Source organism: Bos indicus x Bos taurus, chromosome 16 (genome assembly GCF_003369695.1).
Source record: "Bos indicus x Bos taurus breed Angus x Brahman F1 hybrid chromosome 16, Bos_hybrid_MaternalHap_v2.0, whole genome shotgun sequence".
Lineage (NCBI taxonomy): Eukaryota > Metazoa > Chordata > Mammalia > Artiodactyla > Bovidae > Bos > Bos indicus x Bos taurus.
The window spans coordinates 31,991,927-32,006,439 of NC_040091.1; the positions used below are offsets into that span (position 1 = coordinate 31,991,927).

The 14,513-nt window shown below is 37.3% G+C and overlaps 1 protein-coding gene across 1 annotated transcript in view; it reads right to left on the reverse strand.

The window, feature by feature from the left end:
* Positions 1–14,513, reverse strand: part of CATSPERE (catsper channel auxiliary subunit epsilon) — a 158,547-nt gene that overhangs the window by 72,961 nt on the left and 71,073 nt on the right. Inside the window, exon 9 of the mRNA XM_027564683.1 lies at positions 4,055–4,547. Within this exon, the coding sequence (XP_027420484.1) occupies positions 4,055–4,547 (493 nt within the window). The remainder of the gene's footprint in view (positions 1–4,054; positions 4,548–14,513) is intronic.

The following is a 14,513-nucleotide window of genomic DNA, read 5'->3' on the forward strand; positions in this document are numbered from 1 at the left end:
TTTCACTTCTCTTTTCACAGGTATTTGTAAGCCCTCCTCAGACAGCCATTTTGCATTTTTGCATTTCTTTTTCTTGGGGATGGTCTTGATTGCTGGCTCCTGTAGAATGTCATGAACCTCCATCCATAGTTCTTCAGGGAACTCTATCAGATCTAGTCCCTTGAATCTATTTGTCACTTCCACTGTATGATCATAAGGGATTTGATTTAGGTCATACCTGAATGGTCTAGTGGTTTTCCCTACTTTCTCAATTTAAATCTGAATTTGGCAATAAGGAGTTCATGATCTGAACCACAGTCAGCTCCTGGTCTTGTTTTTGCTGACTGCATAGAGCTTCTCCATCTTTGGCTGCAAAGAATATAATCAATCTGATTTCAGTATTGACCATCTGGTGATGTCCATGTGTAGAGTCTTCTCGTGTGTTGTTGGAAGAGGGTGTTTGCTATGACCAGTGCATTCTTTTGGTAAAACTCTATTAGCTTTTGCCCTACTTTATTCTGTACTCCAAGGCCAAATGTGCCAAATGTGTCCAGGTATTTCTTGACTCCTACTTTTGCATTCCAGTCCCCTATAATGAAAAGGACATCTTTTTTTGAGTGTTAGTTCTAGAAGGTCTTTTAGGTCTTCAAAGAACCATTCAGCTTTAGCTTCTTCAGCATTACTGGTCAGGGCACAACTTGGATCACTGTGATATCGAATGGTTTGCCTTGGAAATGAACAGAGATCATTCTGTCTTTTTTGAGATTGGACTAAAGTACTGCATTTGGACTCTTTTGTTGACTATGATGGCTACTCCATTTCTTCTAAGGGATTCTTGCCCACAGTAGTAGATATAATGGTCATCTGAGTTAAATTCACCCATTCCAGTCCATTTTAGTTCACTGATTCCTAAAATATTAACATTCACTGTTGCCATCTCCTGTTTGACCACTTCCAGTTTGCCTTGATTCATGGACCTACATTCCAGATTCCTCTGCAATATTGCTCTTTACAGCATTGAACTTTACTTCCATCACCAGTCATATCCACAACTGGGTGTTGTTTTTGCTTTGGCTCCATCTCTTCATTCTTTTTGGAGTTATTTCTCCACTGATCTCCAGTAGCATATTAGGCACCTGCCGACCTGGGGAGTTCATCTTTCAGTGTCCTATCTTTTTGCCTTTTCATACTGTTCATGTAGATAAGCTTAGGAAGAATTCAAAACTTTTAAAATATTCTGCATTCCAACCAAGATCTACATTTTTAGTGGCATTTATTTCCAGATTTTTTTTTTGTTCCATACTGATAGAATCAGCTTCTTAATTTCTATGAAAGCCAATAGGATTTTAATTGAAGTGCTGCTTTTCTCAAGAATTCTCATTGTAACAATATTGCATTTCTTCCACCTATGAACAAGATACATTTTCATACATTTCAACCAATGATACATTATACATGTCTTTTACTTCACTCAATAATATTTGTAGTTTTAAAGTATATATATTTGCGTGTCTTTTATCAGGTTTATTCCTACATATTTAATATTTTAAATTCTATTTAAACAGTATTTTTAAAATTTTCAATTTATGATTGTTCATTTATATGTTTATATCTTTCATATACAAAATTAAATTGCTATATAAATATGCAGTTGATTTTTTTTATATTGATCTTACATACTGCAACCTGGTAAACACATTTATTAGCCCTGTAACTTAAAAAAAAAAGATTTCATAATCTTTTCTATATCTAAAAGTGTTTGAATAAAGATAGTCTCCTTTTCAATACAGATTCCTTTCATTCATTTCTTAACTCATTGCATCTGCTAGAACTGTCAGTATCAAGTTGAATGGATGTGGTGTGGGCAAACATTAGCACCTTGCTCCTTATTTTAAACAAGAAATGGGAGAAAGGAACAAAGGAGCAAATGGTGTTAATAAAAAATGAACACTAAATGGTAGGTTTAACCAGCAACAGCATTCTTACATCAAATCTGAGCAGAGTAAATAACAGTCTTTTACCATTGGACAATGGTAGCTTAAAGTTTCTCATAAATGTTCTGTGTTAGGTTGAGGAAGTTCTCTTTTATTCTTAATTTGCTTATTTTGAAAATCAATTGTGTATACTACATTTTGTCAAATGCTTTTATATGTACCTATTGAGATGATCATATGGGTTTTTTAAATTATTTTCTAATAAAGTGAATTAAGTTGATTGATTTTCTATTGCAAGTCACTCTTTTATTCCTAAGTTAAACCCACTTGGTCATGATGTATTTTCCTTTTTATATATTTTTAGATCTGGTTTACTAACACTTTGTTCATAGGTTTTAGATCTTTGTTAATAAGAGATATTGGTCTGCAGTTTTATATCCTTGTCATGTGTTATTCTTGGTTGTGGTATCACATAATGCTGGCCTCATTGAATAAATCGGGAAGTATCCTTCTTGTTCAGTTTTCTGAAAGATTTTAGAAATTGTGGCATTTTTTAAAAAAAATATAGAATTTACTGGTGAAATACTCTTGGCGTGAAGTTTTCTCTGTGGTAAGGTTTTTAAATAACAAATTCAATTTCTTTAATTGATATGGGGGTGTAGCTGTTACATATGTCATCTTAGGGAAGCTCTGGTAGCTTGCATAAATTTGTTTTAACTTTGTATTCAGAGTTGTTTGACTTGGCCCCACTCTGCAACAGGTTCGCACCAGCCAAGAGGCCACCTGATCCATGCGGACGGCTACAGAGAAACCCAGCCCTGTCCTCCAAGGGGTTGCAGAGGCCCCGCATCTGCTGGGCCACACAACCAACTGGGCAGAAAGCCTACCCTGCTCTCCAATGGGCGCACAGCCACCGCCCAAAGGGCAGCCTCACAGCCAGCTTGGCCAGGTGCCAGCCTCACTGATCAGCATGCCCATTACTCAGCCCCACCATCCACGTCAGGGGTACCACTAAAGAATGTAGTTCTGGTAACCAAAGGGGTGTGCTGCTGGGCCTCAAAGACTGTCTCCTATGTAAAGCTACTTTTACAAGTTCAGGAGACACAGCTGACCTAGCTAACACATAGAAGTAAACAGTAAAGAACTGGGGAAATGAGGCAGAGGATTATGTTCCAAATGAAGAAAAAAGACAAAATCCCAGAAAAAGAATTTAGCAAAGTGGAGATAAGCAATATATCTGATAAAGAGATCAAGATAATGAACACAAAATGCTCAATGAATTTGGGAGAGTGAATGAATATAGTAAGAATTTCAACAGAGTTAGAAAATATATAAAAAGAGCTAGAGCAGAGGAATATAAAAGCTAAAATGAAAACAATCTAGAAGGTACTGACAATAAGATTAGATGATACAGAGAAATTAATCAGTGGTCAGGAAGACAGAGTAGTGAAAACCATAGGAACTGTCCCTTTGGGACAACATCAATGCAACATCATACTAACATTTGCATTATTAGGGAGAAGATGAAAGGAGAAGAGAGAAAGAAAGAAGCAGAGAATTTATTTAAAGAAATAAGAGCTGAAAACTTCACTAACTTGAGAAAAGAAACAGACATCCCAGTCCAGGAAGCACAGAGGGTTGCCAAACAAGATGAACACAGAGACAAAATATAATTAAAGTGACAAAAAAAATTAAAGATAAAGAGAGAGTCTTAAGAGCAACAAGAGAAAAGCAACAGTTATATATAGGGGAACTACCATAAGAGAATTATCTGACTTTTCAGGATAAACTCTACAGGCCAGAAGGAGTGGCACAATGTACATAAAGAGATAAAAGGAAAAAAACCTACAACCAAAAATAGCTGCTGCTGTTGTTTAGTTGCTAAGTCACATCCAACTCTTTTGCAACCCCATAGACTGTAGCCCACCAGGTTCCTCTGCCCATGGGATTTCTCAGACAAGAATACTAGAGTGGGTTGCCATTTCCTTCTCCAGGGGATCTTCCCGACCCAGGGATTGAACCCACATCTCCTGCATTGGCAGGCAAATTCTTTACCTCTAGGCCACCTGGGAAGATTAAACAGTTTGGTAATATACCTAAATGTGTGGGTATAATATACATATATGTAATCTTTTACTAACCTTTAATAAATAGTTGATCCAACACCACTTTCTTGATGTAATGCCAATAATTCCACCATCAGGAAGATTTGCATTGCTTCCCAGTCTTGTAAATGTTTTATAATTTTTTAAGTAGAGAATACCATTTATTAAAAAAAAAATTCCATCCCGTGATAGGGTCACATCAGACACATTGTGTCTTTCATCTTCAGTCAGAATATTTGGAGGCACTCTGATTCTGGTCCAAGTATGGAATGAATCATTTGTCTGAAAGGTCTCCATGTCAGCTACTACCACAACAAAAGAAGGAACACAAGCAGCCCAATTTGCTATTAACTGACTACCCCGTGGTGAAGATATTGGTAAAAACCCAGGAATCTCAGGTATTGTCAACAAAGGAAAAGTCAGCAGGAAAAGACTATTTGCAATAAAGCAGTCTTGAAAAGCCACTTGATTTCCTCTGACCTCTTTTAGCACATCTCTTGTTGTCATTGGTACTGAGACATACCATTTCCTAAGAAGAGAAAAATAGAAAATATAAAAGTAAAATGCACCCCCTCCTTCTTCTCATCCATCTTGCATGGTTCTGACATCATCTTTTTTAAAAATTTCTTTTCTTTTATTGGGGAATAATTGCTTTACAATGTTGTGGTGGCCTCTGCCATACATCAGTGCAAATCAGTCATAATTATATATATATGTATCCCTTCCTTCTTGAGCCTCCCTCCACCCCCGTCCCCCATTCCACCCCTCTAGGTCATCACAGAGCACCAGGTTGAGCTCCCTGTGTTGTACAGGAGCATCCCACTAGTTATCTATTTTACATTTTACATATTTTATATTCGATAGTGTATATATGTTAGTGCTGCTTCTCAATTTGTCCTACCCTCTCAGTCCCCTGCTGTGTCCACCAGACCATTATCTACAACTGCATCTCCATTGCTTCTCTGTAAATAGTTTCATCAGTACTGTTTTTCTAGATTCCATATATATGCATTAATATTTCTTTCTGACTTACTTCACTCTGTATAACAGGCTCTAGGTTCATCCACCTCATTTATCATCTTTTATAAAAATTTTTATTTTTATCTACATAAGTCGGGTAAAACAAAACAAATAATATTAAAACGCCACCACGGCCCCATTTCTCCTCATTCCGCACTTTATAGTTGCCAAAAGAAAACAGTTTTGATTCTTGTAGCTCTTTGTTCTGAAATGTCTCCATTATCTCAAATAAGTATTCTTATACTGCTCTCTTAATATGTAATTTTGTTCGTTATTGGCTTCTTATATGACACACGAAACTATTTCTGCCGCATAATATACCTACCTGTACATCTCTTTTTTCAAGTTAATATCATAGTGTTTAGCTAAATTTATAGTATTTATATTGTTATTTAATATATACATATTGTTAACTACTGAGAAAGTTATAATTAAGTTTTCCTATATGTATTATTTTCCTATATGTATATTTACAATATTTCCCATAAAGTTGATAATTTCACTTAAAAATGTGTTCAGTTTTCTAAGTTTTCCAGTAGGTAATTAAAATGGTGCTCCATAATATTTTCCTTGTGGTAAATGCAGAGGTAACCTAGTACTTGTTTCCTGAAATTTTCTTTCTTTATTCCCTGGGTTGAAGTCACCATTTACTGGGTCCAATGCTTGGATCTTTCTTGTTTTGTTAAATACGTTTTTTAGTACCTCTCTGTTAAAGGGTGTGTGAACATAAAATTTTTGAGACTCTGAATACCCCAAAATATCTTTATTTCACATTAACCGGCTAGATAATTTGGCTAGAGACTTCAAAATTTTGAAGGCATTTTCTCCAGCCTTGCATATTCAGCTTTACTAATGGGAAGTCAGACGACACATTGACTCTTATTATTTAAATGAGGTGCCTTTCTATAAGTGTTTAAGATTGTCACTTTTTTCCTTCGTATTACAAAATTTGACAGGGCTGGGTCTATCTTTTGAAGTGGACACACAAATGTATTTGTGAAAACAAGCACTCTGATATGTATCTTAAAACTTAGGAGAAGTTCTAAGGAGAATTTCTCAGCAGGGCAATTCAGGAGACATCAGTTTATAGGATGTTCAGTAAATGCTTCTTGAGTTTCCCATATCCTCAATGAATATACACTCGGTTGGTGGTGATGGCATTCTGCCCACTCAGAATGAGGTCCTGCCAGGTGAAGGAAACCCCACGTTGGGGCAATTGAAGGGATGTCATCAAACTTCTATGCCCTAAACCATGGCACCATTAAACTGGATCCTATTATTGCTTTGGGCAAGCCACACCACTGACTCTAACACTGGTTTCAAGTACCAGTTGGTCTTTTCAAATCATCAGTATCATTTTGTTATTGTCCACTGACTATATAATAATCTCGTATAAGCAGCCACAGAACAATTATGTTCTGGTGACTATTTTGTTTGATTGGATAATTGGTTATCTACAAGAGCTAAGAAGGACCCAGGACTGAAGGCCTGGCCAAGCATACTGAGCTTTTCAGTTTTCCATGTCTATCATTTTGCTTTCAAACCTTTGATTTTTTAAAAAAAATTGTGACTACATTTATACACGTTTCAAATCCTTCTCTTCTTTATCATTTTATAGCATCTTAGTCACCTTTTATGTGTATAATATCTTCTCTTATTTCTGTGTACACAGTATATTTTTTTGTGAACTTTCTTTTGCTTCCTGCTGTGTGCTGTGTCCTCTGAGTTGAGTTGTTCTGTTTATTGATTTAGGTCTCTGAATCTGTTCAAAGCTTTCTGTAATTGGTGGTCCTTTAATATTTAATATTAAATGTCCTTTAATATTTAAGGGAGAAGCAGAAACAAGTTGTGAGATACCTCTGAGGTATACCTCTTGTTCCCATTGTGCCTCACTCTGCTTCTCCCCTCCTGATTCCAAATTTAAGTTATCTTAAGTAGTTATAACTTGTTAATTCAAATGCTTTCAGGAGGAGATATGCTAGGTTTCCTGGAGAAGGCAATGGCATCCCACTCCAGTACTTTGCCTGGAAAATCCCATGGATGGAGGAGCCTGGTAGGCTGCAGTCCATGGGGTTGCTAAGAGTCGGACACGACTGAGCGACTTCCCTTTCACTTTTCACTTTCATGCATTGGAGAAGGAAATGGCAACCCACTCCAGTGTTCTTGCCTGGAGAATCGCAGGGACGGGAGAGCCTGGTGGGCTGCCGTCTATGGGGTCGCACAGAGTCGGACATGACTGAAGCGACTTAGCAGCAGCAGCAGCATGCTAGGTTTCCATATTCAGGGAGCACGATTGCAGGTACCCTAGGGAATTTCTATTCAGAATTCCCTTCTTCAAGCTCCCAATTAACAGAATTTCTGTGCTCTATGAAGTCAGTTACCAGTTTCTCTCTCTGCTATTTTCTGTGCTTGCTTAAAAACTACTTAGAAAATTCAGTGGCCCATATATTATATTCAGGAAAAAGTTCAAACTATTCCAATACTTTAATGGAATCTTAATCTTTCCCCCTATTCAGTTTCACATGCCACATTATATTTCAGGTGTTCTTGTTCAGTCACTCAGTTGCGTCCGGCTTTTCGCAACTCCATTGACTGCAGCATGCCAGGCTTCCCTGTCTTTCAACCATCTCTTGAAGTTTTCTCAAACTCATGTCCATTGAGTCGGTGATGCCATCCAACCAGCTCATCCTCTGTCATCCCCTTCTCCTCCTGCCTTCAATCTTTCCCAGCATCAGGGTCTGTTCCAATGAGTCGGCTCTTCACATCGGGTGGCCAAAGTATTGGAGCTTCAGCTTCAGAATTAGTGCTTCCAATGAATATTCAGGATTGATTCCCTTTAGGATGGATTGGATTGACCTCCTTGCAGTCCACAGGACTCTCAAGAGCCTTCTCCAACACCACACTTCAAAAGCATCAATTCTTTGGTGCTCAGCCTTCTTTATGGTCCAATTCTCACATCCATGCATGACTACTGGAAAAACCATAACTTTGCCTAGATGGACCTTTGTTGGGAAAATAATGTCTCTGCTTTTAAAGACATTATCTGAGTTTATCATAGGTTTTCTTCCCAGGAGCAAGTGTCTTTTAATTTCATGGCTGCAGTCACAATCTGCAGTGATTTTTGGAATCCAAGAAAATAGTTTGTCATTGTTTCATTGTTTCCCCGTCTATTTGCCATGAAGAGATGAGACCAGATGCCATGATCTTTGTTTTTTCAATGCTGAGTTTTAAGCCAACTTTTTCACTCTCCTTTTTCACTTTCATCACGAGATTCTTCTTCTTTGCTTTCTGTCATAAGGGTGGTGTCATCTGCGTATCTGAGGTTATTGATATTTCTCCTGGCAGTCTTGATTCCAGCTTGTGCTTCATCCAGCCTGGCATTTTGTATGATGTGCTCTGCATATATTAAATAAACAGGGTGACAGTATACAGCCTTGATGTACTCCTTTCCCAATTTGGAACCAGTCCTTTGTTCCATGTCCAGTTCTAACTGTTGCTTCCTGACCTGCATACAGATTTCTCAAGAGGCAGGTCAGGTGGTCTGGTATTCCCATCTCTTGAAGAATTTTCCAGTTTGTTGTGATCCACACAGTGAAAGGCTTTGGCATAGTCAATAAAGCAGAAGTAGATGTTTTTCTAAAATTCTCTTGTTTTTTTGATGATCCAGCAGATGTTGGCAGTTTGATTATTGGTTCCTCTGCCTTTTCTAAAGCCAGCTTGAACATCTGGAAGTTCTTGGTTCACGTACTGTTGAAGCCTGGCTTGGAGAATTTTGAGTATCATTTCGTTAGCGTGTGAAATGAGTGCAATTGTGCTGTGGTTTGAGCATTCTTTGGTGTTGCCTGTCTTTGGATTGGAATGAAAACTGACCTTTTCCAGTCCTGTGGCCATTGCTGAATTTTCCAAATTTGCAGGCATATTGAGTGCAGTACTTTCACAGCATCATCTTTTAGGATTTGAAATGGCTCAACTGGAATGCCATCACCTCCATTAGCTTGTTCGTAGTGATGCTAAAGCCCCCTTGACTTCGTACTCCAAGACGTCTGGCTCTAGGTGAGCAATCACACCACCATGGTTATCTGCATCATTAAGATCTTTTTTGTATAGTTCTGTGTAGTCTTGCCACCTCTTCTGTTTGTGTTAGGTCCATACCATTTCTATCCTTTACTGTGCCCATCTTTGCATGAAATATTCCCTTTGTATCTCTGATTTTCTTGACGAGATCTCTAGTCTTTCCCATTCTGTTGTTTTGTTTCCCCCTGTTTCTTTTCACTGTTCACCTAGGAAGGCTTTCTTGTCTCTCCCTGCTATTCTGTGAACTCTGTATTCGATGGGTTTATCTCTCCTTTTCTCCTTTGCTTTTCATTTCTCTTCTTTTCTCAGCTATCCGTAAGGCCTCCTCAGACTACCATTTTGCCTTTTTGCATTTCTTTTTCTTGGGGATGGTCTTGATCACCACCTCTGGTATAATATTATGAACTTCCATCCATAGTTCTTCAGGTACTCTATCAAATCTAATCCCTGGAATCTATTTGTCACTTCCACTGTATAATCATAATGGATTTGATTTGCGTCATACCTGAATGGTCTAGTGGTTTTCCCTACTTTCTTCAATTTCAGTCTGAATTTGGCAATAAGGAGTTCATGATCTGAACCACAGTCAGCTCCTGGTCTTGTTTTTGCTGACTGTATAGAGCTTCTTCATCTCTGGCTGCAAGGAATGTAATCAGATTTCAGTGTTGACCATCTGGTGATGTTCATGTGCAGAGTCGTCTCTCATGTTGAAGAGGGTGTTTGCTCTGACTAGTGTGTTCTCTTGGCAAAACTCTGTTAGCCTTTTCCCTGATTCATTCATTCATTTCCCTGGCCAAACTAGCCTGTTACTCCAGGTATCTCTTGACTTCTTACTTTTGCATTCCAATCCCCTATGATGAAAAGGACATCTTTTTTTTCCTGTTAGTTCTAGAAGGTCTTGTAGATCTTCATAGAACTGTTCAGCTTCTTTGGCATTAGTGGTTGGGGCACAGACTTGGATTACTGTGATATTGAATGGTTTGCCTTGGAAATGAACCGAGATCATTCTGTCGTTTTTGAGACTTTGTTGACTATGAGGGCTACTCCATTTCTTCTAAGGGATTGTTGCCCATTCCAGTTCACTGATTTCTAAAATGTCGATGTTCATTCTTGCCATCTCCTGTTTGACCACTTGATTCATGGACCTAACGTTCCAGGTTCCTATGCAATATTGTCCTTTACAGCATTGGACTTTACTTTTACCACCAGACACAACTTTTACCACAACTGGACATTTTTTCCACTTTGACTCAGACTTTTCATTCAGTAGCATATTGGACAGCTTCCGACCTGGGGTGTTCATCTTTCAGTGTCACATCTTTCTGCGTCTTTATACTGTGCATGGGGTTCTTAAGGCAAGAATGCAGAAGTACTTTGCCATTCTTTTTCCCTTCAATATTATGCTTGTGAAATACATTCATGTTGATTTGTGTTGCTGTGTTTATTTCTCACAGCTGTATAATGTATACATTCTATAGTGTAATTATGCAAGAGAATGTTTATCCATTTCTCTATGAAAGGAAATTAGAGTTTCACATTTTTTCCTTTCAGAAAAATGCTGCTACAAATATACTTCCACATATCTCTTGATTCACCTGTGCATGGGTTTCTCTAAGGTAACCACAGGTGTTGAATTGCTCAACCATTGGATATATGCATCTTCAACTTTGTCTGACAATGTAAAAATATCTTTCCAATTGCTTGTGCCAATTTATACTTCTGCTAGCAATGTATGTAAGTGTTCCCATTGTTGCACATTGCTGTGGTGTGAATGTGTGTTTTCTCAGTATTCATATATTGAAATCCTAATGCCCAACATAATGGTTATAGTGGGGCCTTAGAGAGGTAAGTAATGAGGGTAGAGCTCTCGTAAGTGGGATTAATGCCCTTGTAAAAGAAACCCAAGAGAGCTCTCCAGCCTATTCTGCCATGTGAGGATACAGTGAGAATTCTGACACCCAAAAGAGCGCCCTCAATCAACCATACTGGCACCCTGATTTCAGATTTCCAGCCTCCAGAACTGTGAAAAATAAGCTTATGTTGTTATAAAATCACCCAGCTTGTGGTATTTTGTTACAGAAGCCTTTATAGACTGACATGTTTTCATTAATAAGATTATAAAATGTTAACATATTTATCAGTCTCTGTGTGTAAAATGGTCCTCTTTGGGCTATTAATATTTTTCTCTAATTATCAATAAAGTCAAACATCATTTCATGTACCTATTAATGAGTGTTTATCAAATCTTTGATTTTATAATTTGAGATACTTTTATCAATTATAGAAATTATTTTCTATCCTGAGGCAATAAAAGTATTATCCTATCTCTTTCTAAAAGTTCTCAGCTAAGCTTTTCACATGTATGTCTTCTGAAGTTGTTTTATTATTATCATAATTATTATTAATCTGAGATTATTTTAATGTATGATATGAGGTAAGTACTAAGTTTCTCTGATAGCTCAGTTGGAAAAGAATCCGCCTGCAATTCAGGAGACCCTGGTTCAAGTCCTGGGTCAGGAAGACCTGCTGGAGAAGGGATAGGCTACCCACTCCAGTATTCTTGGGCTTCCCTTGTGGCTCAGCTGGTAAAGAATCCGCCTGCAATGTGGGAGACTTGGGTTCAATCCCTGGGTTGGGAAGATCCCCTGGAGAAGGGAAAGTCTACCCACTCCAGTATTCTGGCCAGGAGAATTCCATGGACTAAGTCCATGGGGTCGCAAAGAGTCGGACACGAATAAGCGACTTTCACTTTCACTTTCATGAGGTAAGTAATATATGATATGAGGTAAAAATAAAGTAAAGCTTTATTCTGTCCCTATTGAGATGACATGCAGTTTTCTCCTTTAATCTATTAACGTAATAAATTATGTTAAAACATTTAAAGTATTATACTAAGCTTGCACTTCTGGTATAAACCAACTTGATTATATGTCATTTCTCTTTTCATATATTATTGGATTTATTTTGCTAATATTTTATTCAGTATTTTGCATCTAGGTTCATAAATGACATCAGCATATAAGTTTTCTTTCTCATATATACCTTGCCTGAATTGGCATATGCAAACTTGGTAACTTCATTTTGCAAGTTAGGATTGAAATTTTCTGTGCTAGTGCTCTCTTGCCTCCTTAAAGATTGTTAAATACCAATTAAGTTTCTTCATAGTTAAAATATTGCTCAACTCCTGTATTTCCTTTTGAATCATGTTTGAAAAACTATTTTCTAGAATGTTTTTTCTTTAAGTTTTCAGATGTATTGGTCTATAATTGTTTATGTATCTGTTCCATCGCTAATCTTTTTTCCTTTTTAAGAACGTAGATTAGTCTTTCCACATTTTTTCACATTTCTGGTTCATATAAACCCTTTTATCTCAACTCAATGCCACCTCTAAGATGGTATCTAAATGTATTTCTCTCTATATTATCATTCAGTATAGTTTTTCATAGTTCTTGATACAATATGTTATTTACATATTTACTTGTTAATTATCCATTTCCCATGTTAGAATAATTTGAGTTCTTGAATTCCCAATTAAAATTTGAATATAGAAGGTAGGGACCTTGACTGTACCCCTAGTTTTAACAGTAGCTTGATTAGTACTGTTAATTTTGCTGAATTAATTTGAAATTTGCTGAATTAATTGTGAAAACCAACTGATACACATGTTGCCAAAAAACTAAATTAAATCTATACTTATTCTGTATTAGTTACCATAAAGTTGAATTTCTTTGTTTAATTAGCTTGCCATATAACTTATTTTATTTTATTAAAGTACAGTTGACACACAACATTATGTTCATTTCAGGTGTACAACATAGTGATTTGACAATCAAAGTAATAACACAGTGATCACCATGATAAATTTAGTAATCATCTGTTACCACACAAAATTATTACAGTATTGTTGCTATATTCCTATACTGCATATTATATCCCTGTGAATTATTATTATCCCTGTGTAATGACAGGTTTGTACCTCTTAATTCCCTTTGCTTATTTCATCAAAGTCCCCACACCTCCCACCCCCTGGCAGCCACCGGTTGGTTCTCTGTAGCTATGTCTGTTTCTATTTCACTTTGAGTTTTAGATTTCACATACAAGTGAGATCATACAGTATTTTTCTTTCTTTGTCTGACCTACTTCATTTACCATAATACTCTCTAGGCCCATCCATGCTGTAAATAGCAGGATTTCATTATTTTTTACGCCTGAGTTCATTGTGTCTGTGTGTGTATCCCATCTTTATTGGTTCATCTACTGATGGATATTTAGGTTGCTTCCATATCTTGGCTATTGTAAATAATGCCGCAGTGAACACATCTATCTTTTCAATTTAGTGTTTTTATTTTCTTAGGGCAAATATCCAGAAGTGGAATTGCCAGATCATATGGTAGTTCTATTTTTAATTTCTTGAGGAAGTTCTTCCATAGTGGCTATGCCAATTAACATTCCCACCAACAGTGCGTGTTGTTCAGTTGCTCAGGAGTATCTGACTCTTTGTGACTCCATGGACTGCAGCACACCAGGCTTCCCTGTCTTTTACTCTCTCCCGGAGTTTGCTCAAACTCATGTCCATTAAGTCCATGATGCCATCCAACCATCTCATCCTCTGTCACCCCACTCTCTTCTATCATTCCCAGCATCACAGTCTTTTCCAGTGTCAGTTCTTCACATCGAGTGGCCAAAGTATTGGAGCTTCAACTTCACTATCAGTCCTTCCAATGAATATTCAGTGTTGATTTCCCTTAGGATTGACTGGTTTGATCTCCTTCCTGTCCAAGGGACTCTCAAGAGTCTCAAGTGTCTTCTCCAGCACCACAGTTCAAAAGCATCAATTCTTCTCCACTCAACCTTCAACTCTCACACCCATAAATTACTACTGGGGTCATGTACTACATGGAGTGCACTACATATATTTATTATATGGAGTGCATCAGGGTTCCCTTTTCTCCATATCCTTGCCAACATTTGTTATTTTGTCATCTTTTTGAGCATCAAAAAGATGGTATCTCATTGTGGTTTTGATTTGTATTTCCCTGAGTATTTGTCATATTGAGCATCTTTTCATGTGTCTGTTGGTCATTTATATGCATTCTTTGGAGAAATGTCTTTTCACATCATCATCCCATCTTTAAATTGGATTTTACTTGATATTGATTTGTATGGCTTCTTTATACAATCTAGATATTATTGATCATTTCCTTTTCTGTGCAAAGTGTTATACCATCTAGATATTAGCTTATTAGATATAACACTTGCTAATATCTTCTCCAATCAGGAGTTTGCCTTTCCATTTTACTGATGGTGTCCTTCTCTGTGCAAAAGTGCTTTAGTTTGGGAATTACCTAGTGGTCAACTGGTTAAGTGGTTAGGACTCGGTGCTTTCACTGCTATAGGCCCA